The sequence below is a fragment of the Physeter macrocephalus genome, chromosome 7 (assembly GCF_002837175.3).
Source record: "Physeter macrocephalus isolate SW-GA chromosome 7, ASM283717v5, whole genome shotgun sequence".
Classification (NCBI taxonomy): domain Eukaryota; kingdom Metazoa; phylum Chordata; class Mammalia; order Artiodactyla; family Physeteridae; genus Physeter; species Physeter macrocephalus.
In genome coordinates, this window is record NC_041220.1 from 99,590,949 (window position 1) to 99,603,757 (window position 12,809).

At 44.1% G+C, this 12,809-nt stretch overlaps 1 protein-coding gene across 1 annotated transcript in view; it reads left to right on the forward strand.

Annotated features, from left to right (window-relative positions):
- FAM184B (family with sequence similarity 184 member B) overlaps nt 1-12,809 on the forward strand; it is a 128,833-nt gene that overhangs the window by 75,909 nt on the left and 40,115 nt on the right. Inside the window, exon 8 of the mRNA XM_007101877.4 lies at nt 10,532-10,638. Coding sequence (XP_007101939.2) covers nt 10,532-10,638 — 107 coding nt within the window. The remainder of the gene's footprint in view (nt 1-10,531; nt 10,639-12,809) is intronic.

The window sequence follows — 12,809 nt, forward strand, 5'->3', positions numbered from 1 at the left end:
GTCTGAAGTGGGTCTCTTGTAGACAGCATATATATGGGTCTTGTTTTTGTATCCATTCAGCAAGCCTGTGTCTTTTGGTTGGAGCATTTAATCCATTTACATTTAAGGTAATTATCAATATGTATGTTCCTATTACCATTTTCTTAATTGTTTTGGGTTTGTTTATGTAGGTCCTTTGCTTCTCTTGTGTTTCCCGCCTAGAGAAGGTCCTTTAGCATTTGTTGTAGAGCTGGTTTGGTGGTGCTGAATTCTCTTAGCTTTTGCTTGTCTCTAAAGCTTTTGATTTCTCCATCAAATCTGAATGAGATCCTTGCCAGGTAGAGTAATCTTCGTTGTAGTTTCTTCCCTTTCATCACTTTAAATATATTGTGCCACTACCTTCTGGCTTGTTGAGTTTTTGCTAAGAAATCAGCTGTTAACCTTATGGGAGTTCCCTTGTATGTTTTTTGTCATCTTTCCATTGTTGCTTTTAATAATTTTTCTTTGTCTTTAATTCTTGTCAGTTAGATTACTATGTGTCTCGGTGTGTCTCTTCTTGGGTTTATCCTGCCTGGGACTCTGTGCTTCCTGGACTTAGGTGGCTATTTCCTTTCCCATGTTAGGGAAGTTTTCGACTATAATCTCTTCAAATATTTTCTCAGGTCCCTTACTGTCAATTCTTTTTCTGGAAGGTTGCCTATCTCCACTTCATTTAATTGTTTTTCTGGGGTTTTATCTTGTTCCTTCATCTGGTACATAGTCCTCTGGCTTTTCATTTTGTCTATCTTTCTGTGAATGTGGTTTTCGTTCCACAGGCTGCTGGATTGTAGTTCTTCTTGCTTCTGCTGTCTGCCCTCTGGTGGATGAGGTTATCTAAGAGGCTTGTGCAAGCTTCCTGATGGGAGGGACTGGTGGTGGGTAGAACTGGGTGTTGCTCTGGTGGGTAGAGCTCAGTAAAACTTTAATCCGCTTGTCTGCTGATGAGTGGAGCTAAGTTCCCTCCCTGTTGGTTGTTTGGCCTGAGGGGACCCAGCACTGGAGCCTACCTGGGCTCTTTGGTGGGGCTAATGGCAGACTCTGGGAGGGCTCACGCCAATCAGTACTTCCAGAACTTCTGCTGCCAATGTCCTTGTCCCTGCGGTGAGCCACAGCCACCCCCGGCCTCTGCAGGAGACTCTCCAACACTAGCAGGTAGGTCTGGTTCAGTCTCGTATGGGGTCACTGCTCCTTCCCCTGGGTCCCGCAGCACACACTACTTTGTGTGTGCCTGGGTCCCGATGCACACGCTACTTTGTGTGTGCCCTCCAAGAGTGGAGTCTCTGTTTCCCCCAGTCCTGTTGAAGTCCTGCAATCAAATCCTATTAGCCTTCAAATTCTGATTCTCTGGGAATTCCTCCTGCCATTGCCAGACCCCCAGGTTGCAGAGCCTGACGTGGGGCTCAGAACCTTCACTCCAGTGGGTGGACTTCTGTGGTATAATTGTTCTCCAGTTTGTGAGTCACCCACCCAGCGGTTATGGGATTTGATTTTATTGTGATTGCGCCCCTCCTACCATCTCATTGCAGTTTCTCCTTTGTCTTTGGATGTGGGGTATCTTTTTTGGTGAGTTCCAGTATCTTACTGTTGATGATTGTCCAGCAGTTAGTTGTGATTCCGGTGCTCTTGCAAGAGGGAGTGAGCGCACGTCCTTCTGCTTCGCCATCTTGAACCAATCTCCTAGTCTGTTCTTTTAAACTGAGTTCTCTTTTCAAAAAGATAACCTACCTACAAAGCACGGAATTCATAAGGTGCATAAAGGTATACAGTGAAAAGCATGCCCCCTCCCCCAGTTCCCTGTCTGTTTTATTTTGTTTTACCTCTTCTTGTATCTCCTTTCATACGGTGCATATGCAGGCATCATTATGAATATATTATTTTCTTCTTCAAATGATAGAATTCTCTCCTTCACTCTGCTTTTTTCTAAACTTAAATTTTTATAGCTTGGAGGTTGCAACACAGCAGTACACTTCCATATCAACTTCATTTTTTTAAGAAAAGAACAACTGTCTAGTGTTCCCTTGAACAGAAAAACTGTAATACATGTACCTTTTCCTTTATGATGAATTTTTAGGTTGTTTCTAATTTTTCACTATAGATAATACTTAAATGGATAACACTGTAGAGGGATACAGTGTAGCATAGTGGTTAAGTGAGCTGTCCCCTGAACCTGACGCCTGGTTTCTTACTGGCTAAAGAATCTTGGACAATTGATTTAAAGTCTCTTTGCTTGAGCTTCTTCACCTGTAAAATGGGTCTGATGATAGTACCTACCTCCCAGGGTTTTTGTGAGGACTAAAGGAATTAATATATAAGCAGTGATGAAAACAGCACCCAGCACGTGTAAATGCTCAGTAGGTGCTAACTCTTAACATCGTAGAATTTGCTGGGTCCAGCGGTATGAGTGGCTTTAACTTTGATAGATTTGCTGCATTGCCTTCCATCAAGGTTGTGAGTGTACCCCCATGGCAGCACGTGCAAGTGCCTGTTTCCCCACAACCTTGCCAACACAGCAGGTTACACAACTTTCTGAACTTGGTCAATCAGAGAAAATTTATAATTTAATTCAGATATTTTTGGCAAGCCAACTCTATACCAGCCAAGCAAGTCAAACCTTTGCTGAGGCCCTGGAGGTGCAAAGTCCAGGCTCATGCGGATGGTGTGTGAGCAGCACACTGCAGTGTGGTGAACCCTGCACCCACATGGGACACAACAAAGGTTGTTCTTTGCTGTTCTGCCAAAGCATTTCAGTGAGTCAAGAGAGATATAAATAATAAGGCCAACTGAGAGCAGACTTTTCACTCCACTCCCAGAATATGAAGAGGGAGGGTTGCCAACCCTGGGTATGGCTCTGTCCCCATCATAGACGGCTGAGACTCCACTGAACCTTTTGTCCTGGTCTCTCATGTCTAGTCTCCTTGATTCTCTTAGGTTCACAATGTTCTTCATTGGTTTCCAGAAAGCCATGTCAGTCTTGGTAATTCTAAAGGAAACTTTTTTTCTGGAAGTTTCTGGTGCCTGGGTCACAGTGAACTGGGGGCAGAGAAGGTGCAAAGTTTTCATAGATCCCTGCCTGCACTGTCTCCAGAAGAAAAAGGAGAGTCATTTGTGGTCATTTTTAGTCAAGTCATTTCGCCTCAACAAGTGTTTGTGAGTGCTATCACTATGCCAGGCACGGGGCTGGATGCCGGGGTGAGTGAGGCCGAGTCCTGGTCCTTGGAGAGCTCCATTTCAAATGCAGGAAGTAAATATTATGTAATTATCTCTCTGAGATCAGTTTCCTCACTACTCCTAGTAGCAAACATAGATTAAGTACCAATAATGTAGTGCAGTACACAGTCCCACAGCAACCCTATGAGGCAAGTGTTATTTTTTAAAAATATTTATTTATTTATTTTTTAATTTGGCCATGCCGGGTCTTAGTTGCGGCACGTGGGATCTTTGCATGTGGGATCTTCGTTGCGGCGTGCGAACTCTTAGTTGCAGCATGTGGGATCTAGTTCCCTGATCAGGGATCAAACCTGGGCCCCCTGCATTGGGAGTGCAGAGTTTTAGCCACTGGTTCACCAGGGAAGTCCCAAGGTAAGTGTTATTATTATCCTTGCTTTACAGATAGGGAGACTGAGGCCCAAAGAGCAGCACCAGGGCCCAAACCACAATTCTATACCGCTTCTCATTAGTAACGTGGCAGTGATAATCCCTGCCCTCCACCCCTCCAGAAACTTGTAATGAACAGAAGAAAGCACATGAAGGCACTTTTCAAAACTGTTATAGAGTCTATAAATGTAAGGTGACTTTGTAGTATCTATTACAGTCCCCTGTAATCATTTCAGCAAAACCCCATTGCATTAGGTGTTCTATTTTAAGATGTACATAATGCTACCTTTGAAAAATTGTCAAATGAACTTGAGAATGACTTTCAATATTTCCTTCCAGGAGATTTCCTGGGCATGGGTATTCCTTTAAAACAGAAACAATCTAGGTGAGGTTCATTGCCTAGAAGATGAAAGATGAAGACCTAATGTGAATGTGGGTTTAAAATAACCAGCCATTTGCTTGGGGGGAGTTGGGAGGAGGCTTTTGCAGTGGATGGTTGGAGAAGAAGCAGAGTTATTTATTCTTCTGTGCACACTTTAGCAATGGTGAGAGCCCTGGGCAGAACCTGAGAAATGCCTGATGGGGAACCCAAGAGTGTGAATTAGGGGCGATTAACTCAGGATACACTGAGAGTGGCTCAGGGTTGGTCCTGGGAGGAACTCACTGGGATCGCAAGCAGACAAACAGAAAAGGGAGGTTGGAGAGTCTGCTCCATTTGGAATTCAAAGGAATGAGTATTGGCGGGCTTGAAAGTGCTCTTTCAGCCAACTGTTCATTTCCATGGTCAAGTCCATTTGAGAAATATTCAGATGGCATCCCAGCTCCTTTTGAATGATGCACTTTGACCCAAAACACCAAGTACAGAAGGTAGGGGGGTGAAGGAAGGGAATGTTTTTGCCATTTATATGGTCTGTTGGTCCCTTCTGCTGAACCATTAGTTTGTTGAAATCAAGAACTGTATCTCATTAATCTTTATCCTTCCAGCACTTAACATGCCTGAATGTGGCAGATGTTTACACTTCCTTGTACATTAACTGATCCATGACATGACAACTGAATGAATGGAACTGAGGGTGCCATTCTGAGTTAGATTAGGAACACCTTCAAAAATTAACCTTGGCCAGAGGATGATTTAGAAGAACACCGGGTCCTTCAGTTACTTGCAGGGAGGGGGAGGATTCATCTCCCTTTTTGGGGGAAAGATGCTCTTGTCTCTGCTGTCATGGGGGCTGGACACAACTGAACAGAAACAGAAAAGATTACCGAGTTTACCTCCCTGTTGATTTGGGAAACAGCCTTCATCTCTCAGGTTGATTTTGAGTGTTTCTTTTTAGATACTTCTCAGCAGCACTTTTGTACCACCCAGTTTGAACTCACCCAGTTAGGTCCTGACACTGGCAGCTGGCGATCATGCTAACAGCATAGCCGAGTGCCAGCGCAGTCACATGGAATGACACGAATGGTAGTGAGACGACCCAGGAGTCCAGTCCTGTGCTGTTCTCCAGTGGCTGTGTGACCTGAGACAAGTCGCTAGACTTCTCTGATTTTAGATCCCCGTCTATAACACAAGGATGGGGGTGTCTTTCCTGCCCACCTCACTGAATTGCAGGCATCCATGAGTTAATGTATGAAAATGGATGACTGCTATGTAGTGGGGAGCTGGTGTAGTCATCTGAGTGCATCCTCAGCCTTTTTAAGCATTTTCCATCCTCTCCTGTTTCTGGACTCCTGCCCAGGATGCCTTTAAATATATCAGTGGTCGATAAGGTAGCCCAGAAATTATATCCTGCACATTCTCTTTCATGGTCTTCACAGTGGCTCAGAGTACATTTGAACTTCTTTTTCATCTCCATAATAACTGTTGTGAGATCTTTGTCCATTATGCATGTTGCTTTAAGTTCCTTCTCCCTTTTTCCTTGATCAGTCTTACTACAAGTTTGATGTGTCTTTTCAAGAAGCCAGCTTTCAGATATGTTGGTCAGATCTATCTTTATTTTATTTTATTTTATTTTTTTTGCGGTATGCAGGCCTCTCACTGTTGTGGCCTCTCCCGTTGTGGAGCACAGGCTCCGGACGCGCAGGCCCAGCAGCCATGGCTCACGGGCCCAGCCGCTCTGCGGCATGTGGGATCCTCCCGGACCTGGGCACGAACCCATGTCCCCTGCATTGGCAGGCGGACTGTCAACCTCTGTGCCACCAGGGAAGCCCTGCTCTATCTTTTTCTGTGTCATTAATTTTGTCTTTCATACCTCTTTCCTTCTACTTACTTTAGGTTTATTATGTCATCCTTTTTCTAACTTCTTAAATGTTCTCTAATAAATACGTTTAAGGCTATGAATTTCCCTCTAAGTATATATCTTTAGCTGTATCCCAGAGCTTTGAAGTTTGTCTCATTTTTAAACCTACTTTCTTATTGTTTTCTAATTTTATTGCATTGTCATTAGATAATATGGTCTGTAGAATGTCAACACTCTGAACTATGTTGAGATTTGCTTTGTAGCCTGCTGTGGGGTCAGTTTTTTTTAATGTTTCCTATGTGATAGCAAAGAAGTAGTCTCAGTTTGGTTGTTAAAGTTTATATATTTGAATTCTAGTTCTGTGATATATTCACTGTATGACCTAGGGCAAGGTACATATCCTCTCCTGCTTCAGTTTCATCACCTTTAAAATGGAATGATTCACACCTCAGAGAGTTGAGGGCCTGGTGCACACTAAGCATCATATAAACATTAGCAGTGATTACTATTCTTTTTTAGCTATTAGGCTTAGCTTATTAATCTTGTTCAAATCTTTCATATCCTAGCTCATTTTGTGTACCTGGTATATGAGTCTCTGAGAGGTACACATTAAAATCTCCCACTATAAATTTGCTTATTTCTCCCTACATTTCTGTACATTTTGCCTTATGTTTTCAGTCTCTGTTGTTAGGTGCCTACAATTTCATTATTAGAGCTTTTTAATGAATGATTCCTTTTACCAGGGTAGAGATGTTCATGTTGAATTGAGCCAATTCTTATTTATTGTGATTACTGGTACCATTTAGATTGTTTTGGCCACATATTTTGTGCTTTCTATTTACTAAAATTTCCTTGTAACCTTCCATTTTCCTTTTGAAACCTGGACCTAATTAACTTTGATCATCATGTATGCATTTATAGTGTGGTATTATGCTATTCTGATTTTTTTTGTTCCATATTTACTGTGCAATTTTCCCCACATTATACAGAACATGTGTTTATAACAGTTGTCTCACAAAGCTCTTTTGCTTAGATTATGACCTTTGCTTCTGGGCTTTATAAGAATTGGAGAGCTCCAAGATACTTCAATGCCCAAAATACCTGAAAGTACAAGGCAAAGGTGGTCCTTTTAGCCTCAGGTCCATGTGGAGGTTGTAAACTGGTCAGTGACATCATTTTTGAAAGTGCACAGCAATGAACCAAACTCAGTGGGTCCTGCACCTACAACATGTCAACCAGTTAGACTTCAGTGTCCAGTTACAAACACTGAAGAGAGAGGATTCAGGCAATGGAAAATGGCCATGCTGAACATTCTTAGTTACTGGCTGTAGGACTTATAACAATTTGAAAACTATATCTGGGATTACTTTTACCCTCATTTATATTCCAGGATGGGAGAGAGAGGACACTTCTATAACTAATACAAAGCAGAAAAACTTTTGTCTGTTTCATTTATTGCTGTGTCCTGGAACAATGCCTGGAATGTAGTAAATGACCAGTAAATATTGTGAACAAATTATGGTACCAAAATAATTGTTATGGGAACTTTGAGAAGAAAGAGTGCAATTGCAGCAAAAGAGATTGTGAAGGCTTCATGGAGGAAGTGACAGTTGAGTAGAGTTTTGAAGGATAAGTGGGGTCTGGAGATTAAAGAGTGTGCATCAGTTAGGGTTTGATCAGAGGAACAAATTACTAGAAATGATATAGAATATGGAATTCCTTTTGGGAAATAACCTGACATAATTGTGGGAGCCAGCTAAATACTTTATGTTCAACTGTTGCTCTGGAATCTGGTGTGGGGCTTAAAGTGGGCCTAAAGCAGGGCAGGCAGCCAGAAGGAAAGAGGACAGATGTAGAATGGGGAAGACCAAGGGCGAATGCAACCCTGAAACTGAGCTGGAACAATGTCAGTTTCTGAGGCTGATGAAGCTCCAGCTTTGGTGATACGTGTGACCTGTGGGAGAGTCTGGCATCCTTCATCATAGAGCCGAACGTGCCCTTGGCCCAGGACACGGAGAAGCCTAGGGATGGTCCAGCAGGAGGCGGAAGAGCTGAGAGCTCCCAAACTGCCCAGTCCACCAAGCTGAGCCAGCAGATTGGTGACAGTGCACGTGAGCTCCAGCCATACCTGGCGCCCTGCATCAGGCATCCAGAGGCTTAGAAAGATAAAGGCTGCAGCTTTGTGCTCATCTTCCAGACCTTGCACAAAGTCAGCTGGCCCAGAATATTCAGGGAAGGGAATCCTGGGAAATGTAGCTCTGACTTAACTCCGTTGGCTCAGAACACATCACCCGCAAAGGGAAGACAAGGGCTTAGGTAGAATGGCTGTGAGGGCAGAATGGCCCCTTAGCCTCTAACAAACTGTGCTGCTGGGCACTCTGGACAGGTCCTCCGGGCAGGGGTGGACAGTCACTTCCCAAATGCCCCTCCACCCTGATTCTTGGGAGGGGTCCAACATCACATGGGATCAAGATTTTGTCTCACTTAGAGACACCACAAAGTTCTCGGAACTTAAGAATTATGAAGGCACTAAGGGCTCCTAAGCAGAGCTGGAAAACACCCAAAGTTTGAGCCACAGCCACCCCTACACCCACACCTTCCAGCCGCGTGCCCTGCAAATTTCTCACGAGAAGTGCAGTTAGTCCCAGCTGTTGCCCCCGGGGGACGTGATGGGAGCGCGGGGTGAGTGTGGGAGAAAATGGTCCTCCTGCTGTCCTAGAGTGGCCCATGAGTTATTTGGGTTTATTTATGTCATGTTTACCGAGCGTAACCACGTGCCACACGCTGTCCTCGGAACCAGGAAAACAGTGGTGAAACAGAGCCGAGTTCCTGCCCTCATGGGGCTTACCTTCCAGTGAGAGAACCAGAATAAAAAGTAGACAATTAACGTCACCGGAAAACAAACAGTGAGGTCATACAGCAAGATGGGAAAAAGAAAGTGAGAGGGGGTGTTATTTTAGAGAAGGGTAGTCAGAAAATAATCCTGGGGAATGTTATTTTGAGTACTTACTGTGTAGCTAATACTGTTCCAAGGATGTTACATTCGTTTACATTTGCATGCATTTAATCCTCATGACAACCTAAGTAACTTTCCCAAAGTTACGTCCTCAATAAGAAGAACTGGGATTTAAACATAGGCAGTCTTCTGCCAGAGCCCAAGCTTTAAACAAGGGAAGGATTCTTGGTGGTGGTGACCGAAATGAGGAAGCACATAAATATCACAGGGTAGAACATTGCAGGCAGCGGGAACAGCCAGTGCAAAGGCCCTGTAGCAGGTACATGCTTGTTGTTTGGAGGAAGTGAGACCAAGAGTTCAGTTCTGGACGTGTGACAGTTTTGAGAAGCTTATTAAGCATTCAAGAGATATCTGGAGGGAAGTTGGATATACAGGTCCAGACTTTAGGGGGAAACTTGGAAACAGAGATAAATTTGTTTGTCGTCAGTATCCATGGAATTAGATGAGACACTAGGGAGTGAGAGAGAAAAGAGAAGTCCAAGGACTGAGGTCTAGGGCAGGGGAGGAGGAGGTTTTAGCAGAGGAGACTGAAAAGGAGCAGCTGCAAGAGAGGCGGAAACCCAGGAGAGGGGGCTGCATGGAGGAGGGAGTGATCAGATATTTCCAATTCTGCAGAGAGGTCCCGTTAGCTGAGGCCCGAGGAGTGACCATTGGATTTGGCAACGTGGAGGTCATCATTGGCCTTGACACTGGTGGCCTTTCATAGACATTAGAGTACATGGAAGGCAACCAAAGCAGTTTCATTCTGTGTCAAGTGGGGAGGGGAGCCCAAGGCCCCATCTTCCAGCCTCAGCTTTGCCCCTCTTACCCCCGAGGGCATCTCCCAAGGTCCCTGGAGCACAGTTTGAAAACCACAGATGTAACCAACCCCTTTGTTTTACAGCTGATGACGCTTAGGTCCAGTAAAAAAGACAAGACTGGCTCAAGGCCAGGCACATAGTTAGCAGGAAGCCCAGGTTGCAATTTATTATTATTTAATGAGATTTCTCAACAAAGAAATCTGTCCTAGCCTGTCTTACCCTGTTTTCCATGGACAGTGGTTACTGTAACAAGTAGAAGAATCAAAATAAGAAAGTTTTCACCTTTCTATCTCTGCAGAAAGGGGAAATGATAACAGACAAATTCAACCTCATAGAAAATTCCAAAGCCTCATTATCACCTCATGGTTTCCATATTTTCCTCCCACCATACCCCGTTTCTCAAAGCTTCTGGTCAAGTTCCATGTTTTCTGATCCTGTGTGATAGGATGTAGCAGACTGCCACCTGTAAAATGGGTATAATAATAATACCAGTTGCTCCCACTTATAGACCAGTGGCTGTTGCTGGCACTGTTCTCAGATCCCCACAGCAGGGTCAGATTCCCCGATGGCATTTCATTTCCACTCCTCACTGTTGGGAACCGTGGACAAGCTACTTCCTCTCTCCGTGGTTTAATTTCGTCAGCTGTGTGACATGCTTGGTAGACTGGAAACAAGACACAGGGATAAGGGCTGACACTGCTCCTAAGCAAGGCAGGGGGCTCAGCACTGAATCATCACAGGCCTGCGAGCTGGGCACTGCCACTGGATTGCAGGGGGCTCTTTCTCCTCCACTCTCTGGTTTGATAAACCACAGGTTGACTCAGAGAACTGTACTTCGTCTCATCTTGCAACTGTTTTTGCCTTAGGATCCATGCTTGAGGCCGAATGAACCTTCTCAGACTCTGCCCAGAGGAGAAGAGTTTCAAGATACGTTAGCAGCTGAAGAAGGAACCAACAGCGACAAAGAGGAGAGGTACAGGAGGACAGGCAGGCTTCTGAGGGCTCCAGTGAATGAGGACTCAGACTTAGAAGGATTCAGTCTTTCATTCATTCTGTCCTCACGTGTTTATCACCACCCCCTGCATGATGCTTAGGGAGGGAACAGACAGACATGTCTTGTATGCCTCCAGCACAGCTATGGACTTTACCTGAATTATCTTATTTAATTGTCACAACAACCCAGAGGGGCCATTTTGTATATTAAGAACCTGAAACTCAAAAGGGTTAATAAACTGCCCCAAATTCAGACAGACCTGGACTGGCCCCAAACCTCTGCTCCCTATTCTTCCAAGTGTTCTTAACTAAGTAAGGGAGATGAGGGAGCTTAGTCACTGAGTGGAAATCTCCCACCTTTATCACCTATATTAGTCAGCTTTTGCTGTTGTAACCAACATTCCCAAAATAACGGTGGTTTTAGCTCATAGGTCAGCTATCTTTATTCTTGGCTCTGCCAAGCTCAGCTATTTTTATATGAGCTTGGCTCCTGACTGAGAGTCAGCTGTTATTGCTCTGCCCCAAACCATGGGTAGAGTTTAAGTCTGCTCAGATGACTTCCCATGCTGGGACCAAGACTGATGGATTAGCCTCTCCAGGGCATGTTGTTGTCAAGGTAAAGGGAAGAAACTCAAAAAAGCTGATGGAAACATGCAATGCCTCTTAAAGCCTACACTCAGAACTGCATTCTCTCATTTTTACCCACATTCCATCGGCCAAAGCAAGTCACATGACCAAAACTAATATCCCTAGGCAGAGGAGAATATGCTTGCCACATGTCTTAGTTAGCTTGGGCTGCTATAACAAAATACCATACAATAAAAGTTTATTTCTCACAGTTCTGGGGGCTGGGGAGTCCAAGATCAAGGTGCTGGTCCATTCAGTTCCTGGTGAGAACTCTCTTCCTGGTTTGCACATGGCCATCTTCTTCTTGTGTCCTCACATGGTGAAGAGAAAGGCGGCAGACAGTGTGGGAGGAGGTCTCTCTTGTGTCTCTTCTTATAAGGACACTAATCTCGCCATGAGGGCTCCACTGGCCTGACCTAATTACCTCCCATGGCCTTATTTCCAAATACCACCATTGGTGATTGGAGCTTCAACATATAAACTTGGGGAGACACAATTCAATCCATAGCATCACACAAGGCAGAGGAAGGGGAGAGTGAATATTTGCTGAACAGTAATGATCTGTCACACCACCTCACAAGATTCTGATACAGTGGGTCTGGGTACATCCCAGCCCTATGTCTTTTGAGAAAGCTTCCCAGGTGATTCTGAGGCCACCACAGTTATAATCCACTGCCCCACACTAATCAGTGGTTGTGTGGGGTCCTGACAGATGACGTGGAAGCCATGCTACCATCTGGCAGCTCTTCAAGTAGTTGGTTGTCATAGGCCATTCGGATTGCTAAGCCGTGGCTTATGAGGAACAGAAATTTATTTCTACGGTTCTGGAGGCTGGAAAGTCGAAGGTCAAGGTGATGGCAGATTCTGTGTCTGGTGAGGGCTCACTTTCTGCCTTATAGAAGGCATCTTTTCACTGTGTCTTCACAAGGTGGAAGGGCAAGGGAGTTGTCTAGGGTCTCTTTTATAAAGGCACTAATCCCATTCATGAGGGTTTCACCCTCATGACCTAATCACTTTCCAAAGCCCTCATTTCTTTTTTTTTTCTTTTTTCTTTTTTTTAAATGGGTATTCACATTTATTTATTTATTGAATTTTATTTTATTTTTTTTTATACAGCAGGTTCTTATTAGTTATCCATTTTATACTTATTAGTATATACATGTCAATCCCAATCTCCCAATTCATCCCACCACCACCCCCCACCGCCACTTTCCCCACTTGGTGTCCATACGTTTGTTCTGTACGTCTGTATCTCAATTTCTGCCCTGCAAAAATTGTACCATTTTTCTAGGTTCCACATATATGCATTAATATACGATATTTGTTTTTCTCTTTCTGACTTCACTCTGTATGACAGTCTCTAGATCCATCCACATCTCTACAAATGACTCAATTTCATTCCTTTTTATGGCTGAGTAATATTCCATTGTATATATGTACCACATCTTATTTATCCACTCATCTGTCGATGGACACTTAGGTTGCTTCCATGTCCTGGCTATTGTAAATAGTGCTGCAATGAAC